Below are 21,702 nucleotides of genomic sequence, written 5' to 3'. Positions count from 1 at the left end.
GTTGCTGGACGTTTGAACAAGCCAGTGGGATGTGCAGCTACTCAACAGCTGGGATGGACTGGCTGGACAAGGCAAGTGGATGTACTCAGTGATGCTCCCTCCAGTGGGAAGAATGTGTCTCCCAAACAATTCTCTGCCACACAGAGAAGTACTTTTTTTGGCTAAGACATTAAAAACCTGTTAAAGAAACAGCTGACAGGATTCTAATCTGCATGCAGAGCAAGCTAACATGCAAATGCTCTCTCAGATTTCAAAAAGAGATTTTAGGTCACATCCCTCTGTTGCATTTTCCCCAAAAAATGAGCTGCCAAGCTGAAAGCCTACAGCTCACCCTATCTAGGCATTCTTTACCCTACAACAAGCCCAACTTGTAGCTTATCAGGACCACTGGGTTCTGACTTGTGTGCAGGAGACTGAAAAATCCTCCTGCAATTTGACTGAAAGTAGCTACATATTTCACAGAAGGTGAAAGACACCAGGCACCCATGTTATGTTGATGGGGAATTCAAGCTACCTTGCAACATGTTGTGCCTGTTGGGCTTTCAGTCTACCCCAGATTTCAATGCTGACAGTTAACAGCTGTTTCCTGGAATTCCAATAGGGGAGATGCAAGAATTTCTTGCACTTTCCTACCCCAGCTCCCTACCCATAAACCACATTTACCTGTTGCTTCTTCCCAAGTTGTCAGGCTCCAAAGAGCTGATGATTGTGGCACTGCTACCATCACCCTCATGTTACAGCTTTAACATCTTGTGGGGAAGAGCTCATACAGCCACATTTTTTTGGAGACTTGGGCATTTTACTGCCTTGAGCTATAGTGACCAGCATTTGCACAGGTATGTATTTATTTTAAAAACAATTTACATTCAGCACAGCAGCCACTGGTCTGCTTGCTTCTGCTTCATCATTGTCCCAGTGCAAGTGACATCAGCTCAAGGACAAGCAGAGCAGACCTGTACATAGATCACCTATTAGGTGAAGGAAGGAAAAGCAGGGATTCAAGGAAGAGTTGTCCCATAGGGATGCAACACACCCAAGGCACAGCTCATGTTTGAGCCCACAGAGCCCAGCTCTGATCAAAGAATAACCCTGTTCCTTCCACCTTCCAAGGAGTTCTTATGTCTGTACCAAGTCTTTTCTCCCTTGTTCACACCCACAAGAAAGCAGCCTTGCTTGGTTATGTGTCACTTGTCATTCACCCTCATCACTGTTCTGCTACTCTGGAAAAAAACCTGAATGGACAGTCAAGGGACAAGATTATCATCTAACCTGGGAAGCAGTTTGCTCCTCTGCAAGCAGAATGTCAGCATTGCTCAACAGAAGAGGAAAGAAGAGGAAACACAGTTCAAACTGCTTCTATTTCTCCTCCAGTAACAGGGGGGAATTGGCTTGTGTCTAATTTGGCAAAGGAGAGAGCTGAAAAATGGGAGTCTTGAGAGCATATTGTTAATGCCTGTGCTGCCAACATCCCTAAAGAGAGCCTAGATACCCATTAATACCAGTTCAGACACCTATGGAGAGACCACCAAGCCACCCACAGCCCAGCCCTGAGCAATGCAAGGCTGCTCTACACCTGCATTAAGCTGAGACAGGATCACTGAAGACAGAGACAAGGAAGTTGTTTCCCAGAGTCCCTTTGCAAACTCTTCAATTCACAACATACCTGTCCAAGTAGTTGACAATGTTGGGGTTTTTGTTTTCCCTCATCACAAGGATTTCATTAATAATCAGTTCTTTTTTGGGCTGCTGCTGCAAATTCATCTGTTTGATTGCAACCTGCAGAGAAGAAAGACCAGGGAAAGCATTATTACAGGAGCCCCCCCCAAAACCTGCCAGCACCACTGCCCATTATTTTGGTCCCACGTTCATGTGAAGCAGGAAAACACTTTTTCATCACAGGCTGCTCAGGAAGTCTGTGAGTTCCTGCAGTCAGTCCATTTCCACACCTGCTGGAGGATCCTTAATGCCAAAGTGCACAAGGGGAATTCCTATTTTCATACTGGACTTTTATGGCCCAGTTGCCATCTCCATCTACAACTTCTTGGTAAGAAGTAAAAAGATCCCATAACTCTAGTATAATAAGCCACAACCTTTTTATTTCTTAAAGGATTCCTATGAATTTAATTTGGATTGGATGTTTCTGGAAGTTTTTTGTTGGCTTTTTTTCTGCTCCTGTGCAAGTCTGTGCTTCTGGAAATCTACAGCAGGGTGGCCAGGCATGAATGGGGTAAATAAGGTAGAGTCAGTTTAATACTTCAAGGTGGTAATTCTATTTCTTTCTGCCACAGCAAGACCTGGGGGAAAGAAGCACCAGAGTTCAGATAAAAGGCTGAAATAAGTGAATTGGATTCAGCTTTTTCCCCAGTCATAACTGAAGGGAAACAGGGACAGATCCAACAGTTGCAGCCCTTTGACTTAGCAGTTTTCTGCCTGCTTCACTCTACCTATTCTGCACGTGTATGTGCAAAAATCAGGAAGATGCAACATGTTTTTAACTCCAATGTTCAGCTCTCCATGGTAACAGCACTTCATGAGAGCACCTGGCCCTCAGACAAGCCTTCAAATCAATAAGATGAATCAGCACAGCAGGAGGCAGAAACACTTCCATAGACAATACCACCCAGCTGTGTCTGGTACAATATTTAGGCAAAGGGAATGAAATGTAATTATTCCTTTACAAAACCACTACTTGCTGAGAAGGAGGCCCAGGTGAATGGAGAGAGGCCAGTAACTTCTGCTCACAAAAACAAGGATTAAAAGAAACAAGTGCCACTATAGATGGATAGAATTAGCATTTTGATAGTATAGCAGAGCAGACCACAGGAAAACCCTGAGACATAAGGAAGCAAGAACAGGCAGACACCACACTGGTTCTCCACCAGATCCACAAGGGCTGCCAAACAGTACTTAAAGAAGACAAAACCAAAAACTCCACATTGCTCCTTGCACAAGACAACAGAGAAGAATGAAAGACAAAGAGAGGAAAGGCATTTGATGCACATAAAGAAATCCCAGACTGACACTGAGGGAGATTCAGAGAGGTCCCTGTACCCCTGTGACCAATGACAGGACTGGGGGAAATGGCAGGAAGCTGAATCAGGGGAGGTTTAGGTTGGATATCAGGAGAAGGTTTTTCACCCAGAGGGTGGTTGAGCACTGGAACAAGCTCCCCAGGGCAGTGGTCACAGCACCAAGGCTGCCTGAGTTCCAGAAGCCTTTGGATGATGCTCTCAGGCCCATGGGGGGATTCTTGGGGTGTCCTACACAGGGACAGGAGCTGGACTGGATGATCCTGATGGGTCCCTTCCAGCTCAGCAGATTCTGATACTTTATCACCCCTGTTCATCTTACAGAGTTAGGGTCCAAGTGCACATGGGAGCATTTTCCTTATCTAACCCTGTCCCATGCATTAGGACACAAAACAAACACCTCTAGTTATACTAAACAACCATCACCAGTGAAAACCTTCAGTATTCTTAATCCTGGGAGCTGCTCAGGGCTTTGACACAGCACAAAATAAAGGAGTTTCCTTCCAGTGCTTCCAAAACTGAGCTCCTGACCTGGCAGGATTGCTAGCAGAGTGCTTGACAGAAAGGAAGAGGGCAACAGAATTCCATGATCCCAGCAATCCCAAATGCAAATTTAAAAATCCAGGGCCTGATCACACGAGTGTAATGAGAAGGATTTCAAAGTCTGTTGTAATATAAGGGTTCAAATATCCACGTGGGAGTCACCAAAGAGGTCCAGAGAGAAAGCAGAAAACCAAAGAGGTTTTTTCTCATTAAAAAATTTCTCATTGCTTCAAAATCAATGCAATGCCCCTTGTGGAGGCTGCAATGAAACTGTACTAATTCCACAGGAACTAGAAAAGCAGAGTGAAGGAGTTTCAGCAAAAAAGCACAGTTATGACACTTACTAGTGGGTAATCATGACATTGTATAAATGCAAAGCAGACAGGCATTGCTGCAGACTTCCATAAATATATTGGGAATAATGCATACTATTCCCTCTTTTAAAATCCTCCACCTAGCAGTAATAGTTACCACAGATGCTGCTCATCCCTCCCTGCTGGTTTATTATGCATGCAGGCAATGAACAGGGTACCTTCCAGTGTTTGGGAGGAGGAAAAAAACCAAACACAACAGACAGACAATCCTTGTCTCAATTCCAGGGCAGAAAGCAAGTTTGCAAAGGAGAGAAACTATTTCTATGCAAGTCAACTAGTATTAGTGTAAGAAGCAAAGGGAATATAAAAGTTGAAAAGGGAACAGGCAAAAATCTTGGGGATGAAGAGGTAAAATTCTACTGAGGAATCATCCTGGTCCAAAGTTTTGCTTTCAGCCTTTGTGGTCACAGAAGGATTGTTTGCAAATATGAAATTATTCAGGAATCAAAACTGGGGAAATCATTTTTTCCAGTCCTCTGCTCAGACCACTCAATGATGTCTCATTAGTAAGTAATTAAAAATAAGATGCCATGAACCTCTGAAAGCCTGTCTTTATTTTGTAGCACCAACTTGAACTTTTAGGACACAAGCCAAAATCCACTGCTGTGGAATTCTGGCAGCACTTACCTCCTGTCCTGTAGCTATATCCATTGCTGTATAAACTGTACCTGAGGCTCTAAATAAGAGAGAAAAGATAAATAAACAACAAAAAAACACCTTATAGCTAGACTGAGAGCTTAGCACATGCCCCTTCCCACTTGTCTCAAGTGCTCTCAATCCCATTCCTTTCCAAGTAACAATTCCAGTGTTAAATATAGTCTGAAGTATTTCTGAGCCAAGGCTGCTGTTGGAGCAGAAGCCAGAGAATTTATGGGGAACAAAGCTCCTAACAAGGGACACTATGGTCATCCAAACCCTTGCTGCCAAACCAGCAACTTAGCACAGCTTGTAAGACTGAGTTGATCCCATTTAAACTGGCAGGACTGCACTGGCCCAGCCTGCAGGCTGCCCAGCATGATTATGGAGCAGATAAGATCAGCTAAAGTAAATAGATGTGGCATTTGTAGTGAGGGGAATGGGAAGCTGAGCTTCAGCACATGGAGCTGACAGCAAATCCCTCAGTTATCTGCACTGCTTTGCCCTACCCTGCTAAGAGGGGCACAACACCCACAGCAAGGAGAGCTGATTCAGAAAGCAAAGCTACAATTTGAAGATGGCTTGGCGTGCTGAAAATCAGCAGTTCCATCCCTACTTGCAGTTCTATTTAACAACCTGATCCCCTAATGACATATTTCCTCATATTAAAAACACAATTGCATTTAAAAAAAACCCAGTCCCTGCGACTCAAGGCTTTGCCAGGAAAGGCAGAAGAGCTGGGGGAGGGCAGGGAGACACTGAACCCACCAGAACAACCAAAAACCCCCAAAAAACACAAAAGAAAAAGACCAAACAAAATCATCACCAAGAGCTTTTCCAGCAAATCACCTTACCCTGGTTCCAGGGCTGCATTCCTAGCAAAAGGAAAGGTAAAGGCCAGAGAAGCAGTGCATACTAACCCTTGTCCAATCTTCTCAAAACACGTGTACTTCTTTTTGGGGTCACCCACACTCACAATACTTCCTACAAAAAAAAACCAACACACAACAAACACAAACCCAAGAGGATTTTGTAAGTACTTTTTCATGCAGCTGTAAGAACCAAATGTGCTTGATGAGCAGCCCCAAAGGCACAGCAGGCTCTGCTGAGCCTCCTGAATCACTCGTTAGAAATCCAGTACATGAAGCCCAAGGAAGTCCTCAGTTATTTATGCACATCCCAGCTGTGGCATTCCTATTTTATAGGTATTTCCCCTCAGAAATGGTGGGATACAGACACGAAGCACATTTAATCTTCACTAGCAGCCAGTGGCTGCACCCTGCTAGGCAGGGGGTGGGGATACGTGGCCCTCACACACTTAAATATTTGCTGGAAACCTGCAACTTTAAAGTCACACTCAGCTGATCTAAGATGTCCCTGCACTGCAACAGCCTCTGAATTTGGTGGCCAGGGCCTCATTCATTCCAGAGCCAACAGTCTGCCACAAATCAAGTAAAAAAATTCCCTCCACCATGACTATTTCTGGCAGAACAAAAGTATTTACAACATTTCCACAGTCACTACTGAGCCAGTGGCTGGGCTGCAAGACTCAGGAGGGAAGCCTGAGAGATCCTTCAGAGCCAAACCTCCCCCAGCCTGACTCAGGCATTGCTCAGCTGCTCCTCTAGGAACCCAAGAGCCAGTGCAGGTTTTAGCAGCAGTTACCATGGGACTGCAGCACAGCTCTGGTTTTGGAGGGCAACATGAGGCCATCTCAGCTCATCCTCCCCTAATGTTCAGCCAGAAAAAAAGTGTCTTGCTGTGTGTCCCTCAGAGGGAAAAGCACTTTGCTCTGTGCCCTGCAGAGCAGGAAGGTGAGGGGCTGCTCAGACTCAATGTGGATTTGGTATCCATAGGGAACACACTGTGTTTCTGTATGAGGGGAGGGGGCTCTCAGCACAAGGGCAGGGTGGGTTGCCCAGGGGGAAACTGGAGGAGGTGACAAAAGGAGCATCACTGAAACTCAGCACTCCCTTCAAACCTTCACTGACTTAGGCTGAAGCAGTTGAAGCCAACAATTCCTAGAGCTCAGCTGAGAACAAATTTCCCCTCTACCAGCACCAGGGATGTAGAGCTGCATCCCAGTTGGTGTTTGCAAGTCACTTGAGCTGCCAACATATGGTGCTGCTTTCACAGGGGTCTAGGGCTGAGCCCAGACAGATGTATGTTGGCAAAGAAACTGCTCATGGTCCTTAGGCCAAGAAATCCAGTAGCAAGCAAGAGCAGGCTATTCTCAGATTCCACTGGAGAGCAGCCAAACCCACAGGGTTTAGGGCAGACAGAAGTAAAGAAAGAGAATGTGGTCCATGTTTGGAGAGGGGGGTGGGAAGAGAAATGTGTACAAACCCCACTGTACAGTTAGGGAAGCAATGCTGCCTGCCTTCAGGACGTGCAGTTCTGAGTAAAAGATGTAAACTTTCCCTCAAAGACTAACACAAGCTACAAGTTCAGCCTGTTAAGAGACAGGCAAACATCTCCCTGAGGCAGTGAGAGGACAGTGCTGCAGTGACAGAAGGCAGATGCCAGTCTTGCCATATTTAATGCTCTGACCTTAATGCTCTATCACAGGGTGATATTTCCTACCTCAGGTGAGGATTCATTAATGTTTGCACCCATGCTGTGTTAATGCTAAGAGGTGGAGGTATCTCAGCCTCCTTTCAAACTCTGCACATCTTCAGTGTGTGGAACAATATATATGCTTTTAGATTTTAGGCATTTTATTCATATGTCAAACCAAAACATGAAAGATTAATGGAAAAACATCTGCATACAGTTCTGACTGGCCCACATCTAGAAGCTGACACCTACCAACAGCCACTGAGCCTCACACACACCTGTACATTTAGCATGAGACTCCTCCACGTTAAAGAACAAGTTCAGCACTGAACACCACTTGCTGGAGCCACCAAGGTGTCAGAAGGCACATCTGCCCCCCAACAATCCCAAGAGTGGCACCTGCATTTCTCTTTGTTACAGAAATGGGTGTGTTTGTATCAGAGCGGCATCTTTTCTTGCCACAGTCCCCGTTTCCCCAGCTGGTGACAAAAATGGCTTGAATCCTTCATGTACACAAGTCCTGATAATTAAGTGAGTGAAGCTGCTGTTCAGAAATGATGAGTTTTCCAATATCAAGCAGCTCCAGCTCATATGTCACCTGTTTAATTTAGAGGAATGAGGTACTCAGGTGCCATCTTAATTTTATTTTACTTTTTAAGTTACACCCTCAGATTAAATTTTCCTTCATTGAGCTGCTAGTCTGTGCTTCATCAAATACTGACTGACCTTTAGGGATGTGCCCTCAACCAAGGAGACCAGCCTGACCAGAGGGGATCTAACACCATTTACATCAACTGAGAAGCAAGGCATGTATGTCATTAATACAGGATTAGCAGTTCAAATAAATGCCCAACCCTAATAAAAACTGGCCCAGGCTGAGGACAGCAATCAATAGCAAAGAGGAGCTAGTTCAGCTGTCAGATATGCCACAGCATAATCCAAAAATACCAAGCAGCAGAGAAGCACTTTAAAAGATTCACAGAACTGAAGGCAGGGAGTATTAAAGACACCAGGACACAGGAGAAAGACAGAGTGATTTTTTTCTCAGAAAAACACCACTAATTTGGGTCCCCACATCAGGGCACTTAAAAATAACTAAGTCACTTTACAACATGGGATTGTGGAAGACAAAATTAGGGGATGCATTCATTTTCTCTCCTCCTTTTAGACACAGTAGGAAGCTCTGCTCACCTAATACTTCAGTATAATCACCCATGCTGCAGAGCTACAGAATATTAAGACTAGAACAATCTCAGACTTCATAGTTAAGTAGATGCCACTTATTCAGGGCTTGTTTCACAGAGCCTGAGGGTCTGTAACTCCCCAGGGGCTTCAGTTGGTACCACAGGTGCTCAAGCTTACATTTATGCTCCCTCTTTACATCTGCCCCCAGTTTTGGCACCCAGTCACAACAAAATGTCTTCAATAAGTGATCTCAAAATGAGAATGTCAAAACATTTCAGCTTCTTAAAGTTGTGAGAAATCAACACAGCAGGACCTGGATTTTGGATTTAAAAAAAAAAAAAAAAGACATACTTAATTTTTCCAAGATCTCCTCATCTGACATTTTTGGCTTTTTCTTTTGCTTCTCTGTGTTCCTGACAAGCATGTCAGGTGCTGTTGTGCTGTTCTCTGAGGGAGAAGAAATAGGAGAGGTCGCCACATCTCTGGTAGGAGGAGGAAGAGGGTCTATCACAGAGCGGGTGTAGATCTAATTTTGTTGAGGAAAAAACACACATATTAGCACAAATCAGATGGAGGCTTAGTCACTTCTAGTCATCTTGTTGTTATTCATGTTGCCAGAGATGTATTTCTATAGCTGATGGTTAACAGCTATGGTTGGCAAAAGCTTGCCCTACCTACAGTAATTAACACTGTTGCCATTCCCTGCCTCTGGTTCCTGCAGGCTCCCTGTGGAGGTATGTCCGTGCCAGCATGTCCCTCTCGGGGTATATGCCTCCTCTCTGTGACCCAAAGGATGGGCATCTCCTGATGGATGGAGGTTATATCAACAATCTTCCTGGTAGGTGCACAGATCTGTTGGGGAAGAAGCTACTGAGATCACAGCTGCAAAATGTTGTCTGGATTTTGGATTTAAAAAAAAAAAAAAAAGACATACTTAATTTTTCCAAGATCTCCTCATCTGACATTTTTGGCTTTTTCTTTTGCTTCTCTGTGTTCCTGACAAGCATGTCAGGTGCTGTTGTGCTGTTCTCTGAGGGAGAAGAAATAGGAGAGGTCGCCACATCTCTGGTAGGAGGAGGAAGAGGGTCTATCACAGAGCGGGTGTAGATCTAATTTTGTTGAGGAAAAAACACACATATTAGCACAAATCAGATGGAGGCTTAGTCACTTCTAGTCATCTTGTTGTTATTCATGTTGCCAGAGATGTATTTCTATAGCTGATGGTTAACAGCTATGGTTAGGACTCTCTTGTGCCCCCCACAACCAGGCAGGTGATGATATGAAAGTGCTCTGCCTGAAGAAATGGCTCCCACCTCCACCCTCCCGCTCCCAGGAAGGGCTCAGCACCATCTGTGCAGCATGGATGAGGAGTCACAGCCAAGATCTGACCATGAGTGCAACAGTGTGGACTGAAGGAAGTATTTCTGCTCACAGATTTTGTGTGCTCAGGTCGCGGAGCTATCACGGGGGGTGGAGCTGCATCATCTTCATCATCTTCATCTTCAGACACTGAGGGCACTGCAGGGGTCTCAGAGACAGCTTTCACATTCTGCATGTCATTGCACAAATTATACATAACAATTCAATTGCTTGTTATAAACAGAACCACACACATTAGCTGAAGCTCCTAATGGAGACTGCACTGAAGCAAGAGCAGAAAAATAACACCCAGAACAGGTGAGAAAGTTACAATGTCTGAAAAATTTGCACCCCAAAGATCCTGAGCCTTTGTGGGAAGTGGAGGAGCAGCCCAGCACTGCCTGACACAACAGCTCTGAGCTTGTTGTCTGCCTCTCTGATGGAAATCCCCTTCCAAGGACCTGAGACCCACCTGGGTTCTCTCACTGCCATCCCAGTACCTGCACAGAGACCCAGAAACTCTGCAGACAATATCTGGGTTTAGACGTTTCTCTTCATATTGATGTTGCCTCTTTTAATTTTGCTCCAAACCTTGATCGTGCAGATGGGAGATTTCAGTTTTTAAATGCTTTAATTTGCATCAAAATCTGAATGTTTCCCCTAGAAATTGGGAGGTCAAGTTAACATCAGCTTTGGTGACTCAGAACAAAGTAACGAGAGACCTGGAAGCAGAATTAGGTAAAATCTTTTCCAATCTCTTTTGAAATTGCTTTCCAAGAGAAAACTTTGTGAAAAATAGGAACAATTCAATTTTTTAAGTTTCATAAGTGGTTACAGAAAATTATCTCAATTTTTTTTTTGCAATAGTGTGATTAGAAATCAAAGCCACTTCTAGCCTTGTAAATCTGAAACTGAATTTGAAGCTCATGGCATCCTATAAGCATTTCACAATAAAGCTGGTGAGATCCTCAACCCACTAGACCAGGTCGGGTTGTGCACCTTCAGTTCCCTAAGAGTGGCTGGGGAAAAATTATTAAAAGTCCTCTCTGAAAGAGGGGAGAAAAAAAGTAACATTTCACTGACCCAAAACCACTTGAATTCACCAACATTCTGACAAGTAATTGCTAAAGTGCACTTGGCATAACACAGAATTAGATAATTATTGAGGCTGGAAAAGACCTTTAAGACCATCAAGTCCAACCCATGACCAACACCACCACATCTCCAGACTAGGGCACCAAGTGCCACATCCAGCCTTTCCCTGAACACCAGCAGGGATGGTGCCTCCACCACTTCCCTGGGCAGTCCATCCCAAGGTCTGATCACCCTTTCCATGAGGAAGTGCTTCCTAATATCCCACCTAAACCTCCCCTGGAGCAGCTTCAGGCCAGGCCCTCTCATCCTGTCACTGGTTGCCTGGGAGAAGAGCCCGACCCCCCCTGCCTCCAACCTCCCTCCAGGTGGTTGTAGAGAGTGAGAAGGTCCCCCCTGAGTCTCCTCTTCTCCAGGCTGAACAAGCCCAGCTCCCTCAGCCTCTCCTCATCAGATTTTCCCTTCAGTCCCCTCACCAGCCTCCTTGTCTCCTCTGGACCTGCTCCAGCACCTCAAGATCCTTCCTGAAGTGAGCAGCCCAGAGCTGCACCCAGGACTTGACACAAAACCTATCCTGCTAAAAGCAACAAGGAAACACACCTACGTACTGAGAATCTCCTGAATTTACCAAATCACCAAATAACCAAAATTAAACATTACCCAGTGTCTTCCAAAAACATCAGGCTTTCTCAGCAGACTGGCAACTACTGCTTTTTTTCAGGATTTGCTTTAAAATTCAATAGCCTCAGATATTCTAAGCTCCCAAGGCCTGATGTATAATTACATGTAACAATGAACAACAGCAGAAACATTCTCCTTTTCTTTTCGTAGAGAGTCCTAAACAGTAAGATTTGATTGTGCTGCCTCTGGAAGGGAACAGGAAAAGCCAACTCTAGATAATGGCAAAGCAGGAAGAAAACAGGGAATTGTGGGGTTTTATGAGTCTCAGTACAAGAAAGACATTGAGGTGCTGGAGCACATCCAAAAAAGGGCAACTGAACTGATGAAGGACCTTGAGAACAAGTCTTATGAGGAGCAGCTGAGGGAACTGGGATTGTTTAGTCTGAAGAAAAGGAGGCTGAGGGGAGACCTCATCACCCTCTGCAACTACCTGAAAGAACATTGTAAAGAGGCAGGTATTGGTCTCTTCCCACAAGTAACTGGTGATAGAACAAGAGGAAATGGTCTCAAGCTGCACCAGGGGAGGTTCAGACTGGACATTAGGAAGAACTTCTTCACTGAAAGGGTTGTCAGGCATTAGAACAGGCTGCCCAGGGAGGTGGTTGAGTCATCATCCCTGGATGTGTTTAAAAATCATCTGGATGTGGTGCTTGGGGACATGGCTCAGTGCTGGACTTGGCAGAGTACGGTTAATGGTTGCACTCAGTGATCTTAAAGGTCTTTTCCAACCTAAGTAATTCTGTGATTTAAAGTTTTGGGTTTCCCATCCCATACACACATACAGAACCATCACAAAGCTTTCCAGCTCATGCCTCCTAACAAAGCAAACAGGAGTGGAGCCTGCCCTGGGAAGGACAGACTAAAGGTCAAGGAGAAAGGAGGAGAACGTTTTATTTCCTTTTCTGCTGGAGATTAGTTTGGTTAATCAACACTCATCTACATGAGTTTTGGTCAATCAGACCTTGCAGGTTAGTAATTAAACTTAGATAGAACACAGATATTTACAGAGACATAAAACATGAAAGCAGAGCTATTATAAAAATCTAAGTACAGGAACAGATCAACTTCTATAAAAAGCAAACTATTTCTGTTCCTTAATTCACTAATATCTACTCACTACTTCATGATTCACTAATAAAAAAATGTCTTCTGTCTACCTGATTCTCCCCCACTTACAAAAAATACCAAAAAAAAAGCAGCATGCCTGTTTAGGATGATTTGCCCATTTTTATAGACATATATTCACTATGGAAATATATTTATAATTCAGATTTTAAAACACATGCAAACTAGAATTTTACACATTGCTAACACCACTTCATGCAAGTTTTTAAATCCTGAAACAGAATGCAAATATAACTCTTACCAATGTATTGGATGAATTGTAATCCTCAGCTGATTTATCTGAAAGAGACCCAGGAATGTTGTTATTTAGAAGTGAGTCGTTAATGCAGCAGCAAAGGGGAGAGGAGAAAGGTACAAGCTCCCCTCAGAAGGGGCAGGAAAAGAGGTTGTTCACACATCTAAGAATCACTCTCAGCTCCTGAGAACAAGGTGACACTTGGCAAATACAGGAATAGGGTGTCAAGAATTTCTCAGGCAGATGCAGGGGCCTGGAATCCCTGCTGCAGAAGGCTGGAATTTCCCTGAGCAACACCTGGATGAACACTGTTCTCTGCCCATATACACAAAATCTTTTCAATGGGCTAAATCACCAGCAGAGGGATTGCAGTTAGGCCAAGATCTGCAAGATGTTTGTCTAAGCCACCCAAACTTCCTGGAGTAAAAGAAACAATAGAAGAAATAACAAAAGAAACAACAAGTCAACTAGAGGGCTTCTTGTCTGACCATCCAGGAACATGAGGGGAAGATTTGTGTTCTTATGAGTGCCTGGAGCCCTCCTAATTAACACCAGCTCTGGTGACATGGCTCTATCTTCTTAAAAGAACCAAAGCAGGGATTAATATTTAGAAAGGGAAGGAGTTAGACTTGAAAGGGAAAAGGAGTGGTGGATGCAGGAGTCTTCAAATCCAGAAGGCACAAAGCCTTGGCAGCTTTCATTTTTAGGGATAACAGACAGCAATTATCAAGCATCTAGATTGATATGAGGCCAACTGCTCAATGGGAGCAGAGAGACCCTCACCCCAAGCATGCATGAAGCAACATCCCCACCCACACTGGAAACTAAAACTGGAGCAAATTTTAGCTGTTTTGTTTTTTTTTTCCAGGATTTTCATCACTGTGAACCCAACACCAACACTCTTTTCCAGATGCTCTTGGTAAGCTTCAGAAAGCCTATCTTTTGGAGGATTTAGCCAGTTGACTGACCTCCTCTTTTGCAGCCATGCTGGGCATCAGGATTAAGAGAACAGCATGTTGAAGGAGGAGGGATACTTGACACATTCTCCTTGAAAAGACAGATCTACTTGTTGATTAAATGAAGGAAACCCCACATTCAGCAACTAATGGGAAGTTGGACAAACAAGTTGTATGTGATGATGACTCTGTACCTGTGAAACTCATGTACTTTTGGCTGTTGGAGATCTTCTTGGAGTTGTAAAACTCCAACACATCCAGCACTGCCTGGGGGTTCTTCTTCTGCTCTGACTTGGTGATGTTGGAAGTCTGCAGTAAACGTGCCCATTGCTCTGGCATTCCCTGTGGGAAGATCAGAGAATCATCACAGAATGGTTAGAGTGGAAAGGGACCTTAAAGATCATCTAGCTCCAACCCCCCTGCATGGGCAGGGACACACACGTCCCACTAGACCAGGTTGCTCAGGGGTCCTGTCCAACCTCTTGCAGCTCATTAGCTCACAGTCAGCCTAACAGGGTTCACAGCCCACACACTCACCACCAGTTTTGTCACACAGTTTCTGGGGTTTTGCAGTGCTGTGATGGACACAAGGAGAAAACTGCCCTTTCCAAAGAACTAAATAATACTTCAAAAATCTTCCTGGCCATTATCAGTTACAAGTCCTTGCATGGACATACAAACACCACTCGACTCACAGGGCTCTGGGTGAGTTCCAGGTATTTAAAGATCAGAACTCAAAAACCAGAAATGCTGCAGTTCAGGAAGAGCCCCAAACAAAAAAAAAAATAAACCTTTACACCCAAATACACGCATATTTACACATGTCCAAGAAAGATCATGGAAGTAACAGGCACTGTACAGTATCCACCACAACAGACACACAACATTCATTTGGGTCTTCTTGTAGCACAAGAGCTTTTTGGTAACAGCACTTTGGTGCCTATTGTAACAAGAGTCAGGGAAGCAGAGATGTTAACTTCACCTATGAAGCTCAGAATTTTATTATGGGGACATAATTTCAGCCAGAAAATAAATACAACTAGAATACAACCAGACTTGTGTCTTGCATCACCAGGAAGAGGAGCAGTTTGTAAAGATGAACTGGCAGGGGACTGGGATCCTTTATCCATCAAGTCTCTGTATGGGTGCAAACACCATTCAGATAACACCCCACTGCTACATCTAGGCTAACTTGGGCCAGTCTAGAGCCTGCCATGCAACTGTACACATCATTAGGTAGGAGAGCAAAGTCCCTGAACAAGAACCATAATAAACACAGGTTAAAAACACCTTGCTCACAAACAACTTCTGCTGCTCTTAAACACTGTCTCGTCGCCAAATTAAGAAGAATTATATGATGAAACACAACTCAGATCTTCATGGTATTTTGCATGTCAATTAAAAAAGGCCATGAAAGCATCTGACATTTAGCCTTAGGACAGCACACACACGTACAAAAAAGACATCAAGGTGCTGGAGTGTGTCCAAAGTAGGTCAACAAAGATGGTAAAGGGCCTTGAAAACAAGTCTTATGAGGAGCAGCTGAGGGAACTGGGATTGTTTAGCCTAAAGAAAAGGAGGGAGGGGAGACCTCATCACCCTCTGCAACTACCTGAAAGGATATTGTAAAGAGGCAGGTGCTGGTCTCTTCTCACAAGTAACTGCTGATAGAACAAGAGGAAATGGCCTCAAGCTGCACCAGGGGAGGTTCAGACTGGACATTAGGAGGAACTTCTTCACTGAAAGGGTCGTCAGACATTGGAACGGGCTGCCCCGGGAGCTGGTTAAGTCACCATCCCTGGATGTGTTTAAAAGTCATCTGGATGTGGTGCTTGGGGACATGGCTCAGTGCTGGACTTGGCAGAGTAGGGTTAATGGTTGGACTCGATGAACTTGAAGGTCTTTTCCAACCTAAGTGGTTCTGTGAAGTAGTGATGCACAGCAGTGTGTCTCCTATGGGGGAAACTCTGAGAGCCCCACTTGCTGGATACACTTTATGTTGTAGACCTAATCCAGCTGTAGAAGGGGAGGGGAAGGGAGGAGAGACATGCCATGTTTTGCTGTCCACATCAGCCAAAAAAGCAGGAAAGGAAAAGTTTGCTGGCAGCCTGGGCTCCTGGGACGTGCCAAGTTTGACAAACAGTCTCTCAGCAGGTTAACCTCTGCAGCTGTGTTTCAAAGGAGATCAAACCAGCTGATGGTAATAGCCTTTCCAGCATTACTATATAAAAGATTAATGGCTCCTGGCTCCTCCCAGCAGTAAGCCAAACCACACACTTCTTTTTTCACTTACTGTGAATTCTCCTGTGACTGCATCAAACCCCACATGAATCGTGTGCTCAAAGTCTGAAGGGAGGGAGATCTCAGGCCGCTCCTTCTCTTTCTTTTTATTGGCTGGAAGAGACAACAACAATCATAATTTTAAAAAATTATCCATAAATACATCAAGAATTAAAATCTCCCCAGTATCTTCCAATTTACCTACCCAACCACAGCCCCCTTTGGCTCCTCATAGGATTTTGATCCGGGGCAGACAAAGAGCAAGTTTAACAACTTTATCAGTTCCCTTTAGAGCAGCCACAGTGGGTGGACAACAAAAATCTATGTCCTGTAACACAGGACAAACAAAAGAGAAGGAAATTGACATTTTGGGTATGTCAAGTACCAACAGGCAGGGCTAGACTCGACAGCACAAGAGCTATTTACCTAAAATATTCACTCAGACTTACAAAGATCAGAGTCAAAAGCTCTAGAGTGGCCACAAGTGGAAGCCATGCAGTTCTGAACACATTTTTTTATTTGTTGTTTTAAGCAACTTTAAAAAAAATGATGTGCTGTTAAATATACTTTTGACTCTCATATCAAAACATGGACAAAATTAACTACAAATACTGCTTATAAATTGCTCCTTTCATCCTACTTCCTCGAAACTGAGTTTATGAGAAGAAAACCAAACATGTGCTTCTGCTACCAAATCTTCTATGAGCAAAACCATTTATATTTTCTGCTCTACCTAAATGTGGTTTTAATAACAAGCTTTGAAGACACTGAGCAAGAGGGCAGAATCTGGCAGGTGAGGAGCAGAAGTCATGAAGAAACAGGAAAGGAAATAAGTCAAAGCAGATGCACACTGCAAATTTTCAGCTCTTCAAACAAGATTATACAATAATGCTTTGGGTTAAGCTCATCCATATTTACAATGTATTAAGGACTCCACCTTCCTTTTAATATTTACTGTATTCAAGAAATTGAGATCAGTTTAAGGAAGAACCATGTTCTACTCAGATTTGCTACTTGCAGTTAGGAAGAAGCAGAGCTAAATCATAAAGAGAAAGTGACCAAAGCCCTTTTGTTTCCCACCTGCTACCTTTTGTATTTAAAGCCACATAGATTTTACTTCATGGCTGACATTCCCCAGTGCATTTTTGGCAACATGCAGGTGAAACCCCAGGTATTTCAGAAACCTGTGAAGCTAATCCTCAGCATTACAATTACTTGAGACAATGCTGCTGGTTAGTTGTGTGGAGGTGGTCAGAGCTTGTCCCAAAGGATTGAATTCCTCTTCCTTCAGTGCCAGCTCTGGCACTGGTCTCTGCATCATCACAGAGTTACTGCTGCATAGACTAATTTTGGAAAAAAATTAAAGGATCAGATACTCCATTTGAGACATGAAGATAGAACAGATTGGTTTTGATCCCCCTTTCAAACACAGGGGCTGGGGGAAGCCGAATAGCAGAAGAGAGACAGTTGCCAAGGGGAATGAGGAGAGAAAGCTGCAATGCTGGAGGAGCCACCACAGAGGGGGGGAGCTAGAAGGAGACAGAAGCAGCTGTTGGTGAGCAGATGGTGAGCATCTGCAGCACAGAGGCCTGCCAGAAAAGGAACAAGCAGCTGCATCCAGCAGGTATACAGAAAAGGCTGAATGCACTAGAGGTGGGTGGAAAGCAAGAGGAAAAGAGATGCAGAGCGAGCCAGTTGAGGCAACTTGTTCTACAGTTGTCTCTGCAGGATCAGTCCATTCCTCCAAGCCAAAGAGTGAGGCCTCAGCTCAGCCTAGAAGCCCAACACTCAGGTGAGGAAGAAGAGGACACCTCTACTAGCACCACTATGCAGGAGAGCTGCATGGGTGTTGCAAAACCACACATTGTCCAGGACAGCTGCCACAGGAGACCTGAAGGTATCACTAAAAAAGTTTGAGGGCATTAAGTTGCTATCCAGAAGACAAAACACTTGTGGGTTTTGTTATTTTTCCATTCAGACAGCCCAAGCTACCTGCTGCACACCCAAATCCCAAATAACTCCTCTGTAACCAGCTGTTCCAGTATCCATTCCACCAGCAAACTGAGATGACTGCTAATTTATCCAAAGCAGGAGACAACAGCCAGAACAAGCCTTAGCTACACTGAGCAAGAAAAACAGTTCTGGAGGGAATGATTAATATAATGATCTCGGTCACATCAACATTCCACCTTTCAGTTCATATTCAACACACAGGTAGAGAAGTTCAGTGTGGCTGCACTGCCATATAGAAACAAGGAGAGATTTTTCTGCATTTATGACCTATGTTCTTTTCATACCCCTGAAACAGTTCATGTTCTCCCAATTATCTTTGTTCCATAGAATCACAGAATGTCTTGGGTTGGAAGGGACTTCTAAAGTTCATCTAGTCCAATCCCCCTACAATGTGAACATCTCACACTGGATCAGGTTGCTCAGAGCCCCATCAAGCCTGACCTGTAATATCTCCAGGGATGGGGCCTCCACCACCTCTCTAGGCAACCTGTTCCACTGATCCATCCCCCTCATATAAAAGAGCTTCATCCTAATGTTCAACCTCAATCTACCCTTTTCTAGCTTGAAACCACCATCCCTTGTCCTGTCCTTACATGCCCTTGTGAACTGCTCTTCCCCAGCCTTCTCATAGGCCCCTTTCAGGTATTGGAAGGTTGATATCAAGTCTCCCTGGAGCCTTCTCTTCTCCAGGCTGAACACCCCAACTCTCCCAGCCTGTCTCCTGAGCAGAGCTGCTCCAGCCCTTGGATCATCTTTGTGGCCTCCTCTGGCCCTCCTCCAACATCTCCATGTCTCTCCTGTGCTGAGGGCTCCAGAGCTGGACACAGCACTCCAGGGGGGTCTCACCAGAGCAGAGCAGAGGGGCAGAATCCCCTCCCTGGCCCTGCTGGCCACACTTCTGTTGATGCAGCCAGGATGTGGTTGGTCCCCTGGGCTACATTCCTCTAACTGAATGGAAATCAACTCCCCTTTTGGTCAAGCCAAACTAACAGATAACACCTAAATAATTTCAGGCACAAAACAAAGAGAAGTATCTGAATATCTGGGAATTTGATTAACATTTCAGCAGCAGGAGGCACTGGGAATTCAGTTGTTTTTGATGAGATGAGAAGAAGTTTCTGTAAGATGAAAATCAACAAATATGAAGCGAAGGTGACAGTGTTAAAGGTATTTTTTGCTTAACAGGAATTAGAGGACAGAAGCAACCACTCTTGCTCAGGCAGGTGTGTTGCAACAGAAGGCTCTGCTGGGCTTGGCTAAACAAAAATCTCTCATGTCCTGAAGCATCTGCCACATTGGCCAATCTTCAGCAAACACAGGCATCTTCAACAGCCTGTCTGCTGATTTTACCCAAACCATTCACTTTTGCAGCTCTCCTTTAAAACCCAGCTCAAACCAGCATTTCAAGCTGTATTTCTTTTATAAATTCCAGGTGATTTTGTTTTCTGCAACTGTTGAGCCCAGAGATTGAAAACCCCCACTGCCTTAAGGAAGCAAACACAAAAAACCTGCAGCTCTTAAAGAGTAATATTCATCATACCAAGTCCTCACCCAGATCTGGCAAACTTTTAACATGGAGTTCATGGGTTTATGGATTGCAGAATCAAAAATCCATGCTGGATAAAGTTGCTGAAGGTATCACATAATAATAACAATGAATGATGCAACACTTTGTGGAAAATGAATCTAGATTTTGCTTATTTAAATTAGTGGAAGTATCACTCCAATTAGTCTTTTGGAGAATAAAAATCAAGTAGGAAACCTCCCTTGTGAAGTCCGGGAAGCTGAAGACACCCAGGCTTGACTTTAGATATCCACTATCCAGATACCATTGCAATGCATACTCTACAAAAATCTCATGCATCAGAAAGAGGAACTCCAAAAAATAGGTCAGATATAAAAAGAAACCAGCACATATTAGAGGATGGAGATTTTTTTTTCCCCGTATATGACTCCAAAAGATTCACATGAGAGAGAGGTTTCTCAAATATCCTAATCTTAAAAATTAGACTTTCCTGTACAGTTCACATTTCCTATCTTCATTTCCATCTGTTACAGTCCCTGTAACAGAAGAAAATTCCTTCACTTCACAAGAAATGTGCAAGAATTTGCAGTAACAGATTATTCTTTACAGCAAGTAGACCATGCCTGACCCAGACAGGCAGTAGAATAAAGCAACCATGCAGTAACATATGACATGCCTGGCAGGAGCTGGCCTGTTAGTCATGCTTAACTCAAATTATTTGCTATTTAGAACAGCAAACAAGAAAATACCTCCCCCTGCTCCCCAGCAAAAGAACTGCCAGTGCCAGCTTTAATTGGCCAGCTTGTCCTTGGTACAAGAAAGTGTGTTTTTCAAGATCACTAAGGACAAGTCAGGCTGGGAAGTGGCTGAGATAGTCCCAGGTTTCAGGGACATTATTCTCATAACTTAAGGTGGGGGAGGGGAAGCACAAAACAAACAGAATAAGCAGGATGGATTAACTGTGGCAGGATTAAACATTACGAAAAAAATCTACACCTACAGCCAGCACCTCATGTACCCCAAAATCATAGAATCATATAAAGGTTTGGGTTGGAAGGACTCTAGATGATCATCTAGTTCCAACCCCCCTGCATGGGCAGGGACACCTCCCACTAGACCAGGTTGCACAAAGCCCAGTCCAGCCAGGCCTTGAACACTTCCAAGGAGAGAGCATCACAACCTCCCTGGGCAACCTGTTTCAGTGCCTCTCCACCCTAGCAGTAAAGAATTCTCTCCTAATGTCTAACCTAAATCTCCCCTCTTCCAATTGAAAACCATTACCCCTCATCTTATCACTACACACCCCAGTAAAAAGTCCCTCCCCAAAATGACCCAAGACAGCTGTGCAGAAAACAAACACACCATATTTTCTAAAACCTAAAACATTACCAAGCATCAGGTGTTTAACTAAGGTCACTCAGAGCAACATTGAGACAAGAAGTTTATTAAGAAGAGACAAAATACTGTACTTTTATCTCCTGGTAAAATAGATCGGTAAAATCGGTCCTTCCTTTTCTTTTCCTCTGGGTTGGGAGGCAAAGGTTTGGAGCCATGATTCAAAGTCCCAGCATCTTTGCTTCCTGATCCAATCATAGTGCTGGTATTTCTCATCGGAGGAGCAGGTGGTTTGTCTTCTGCTTCAACTCCATTGTTAGACATCTTCAGCTGGGGAGGCCGTTACTAGGAATGGGGAAAAAGGGAACACGTAAGAATTTGGGGTTTGTAAACTGGAATCACACACTGTCCAACAAAACACAAGCAGGCATTTGCAGACTAGCCTGTAACCTTATAGGAACAGGGACCAAGTCTCAGCACAACAAATTCTACTCAAGCTTCCATTTGTTCTGTTAACAAGACGCCCTTCAAGCATTTGAGTTACTGACCATCAAGAAAAGCCCATTTCAGGATACAGACAATTCTCAGGAAAACCCATGGAGCAGAAGTGTAGGGTGGGGAGTAGAAAAAAAACAAGATAGGAAGGATATCAGCAGGCAATGAGTTGCCAACCTCATAAGACCTCTCAGATCCATTCTAGTTCTACTGAAAACTATCTCAAGAGGTTTGTATCAGTCTCCAGCACAGCAGGATGCAGAAAGACTGAAGTTTGCACTCC

General features: G+C 44.1%; 1 protein-coding gene across 1 annotated transcript in view; it reads right to left on the bottom strand.

The window, feature by feature from the left end:
* The window catches only part of PAK1 (p21 protein (Cdc42/Rac)-activated kinase 1), a 32,612-nt gene extending 11,349 nt beyond the window's left edge, over window positions 1–21,263 (bottom strand). The window contains exons 1-9 of the mRNA XM_010001057.1: window positions 21,059–21,263; window positions 16,065–16,165; window positions 13,966–14,113; window positions 12,822–12,859; window positions 9,756–9,872; window positions 9,258–9,432; window positions 5,503–5,566; window positions 4,574–4,622; window positions 1,664–1,776 (exon numbers count right to left, since the gene is read on the bottom strand). Of these exons, the coding sequence (XP_009999359.1) occupies window positions 1,664–1,776; window positions 4,574–4,622; window positions 5,503–5,566; window positions 9,258–9,432; window positions 9,756–9,872; window positions 12,822–12,859; window positions 13,966–14,113; window positions 16,065–16,165; window positions 21,059–21,248 (995 nt within the window). The 5' untranslated portion in view covers window positions 21,249–21,263. The remainder of the gene's footprint in view (window positions 1–1,663; window positions 1,777–4,573; window positions 4,623–5,502; window positions 5,567–9,257; window positions 9,433–9,755; window positions 9,873–12,821; window positions 12,860–13,965; window positions 14,114–16,064; window positions 16,166–21,058) is intronic.
* Window positions 21,264–21,702: the final 439 nt, after the last annotated feature.

Source organism: Chaetura pelagica, unplaced genomic scaffold (genome assembly GCF_000747805.2).
Source record: "Chaetura pelagica isolate M959 unplaced genomic scaffold, ChaPel_1.0 scaffold56, whole genome shotgun sequence".
Taxonomy (NCBI): Eukaryota; Metazoa; Chordata; class Aves; order Apodiformes; family Apodidae; genus Chaetura; species Chaetura pelagica.
This window is presented reverse-complemented; position numbering and strand designations above follow the sequence as displayed.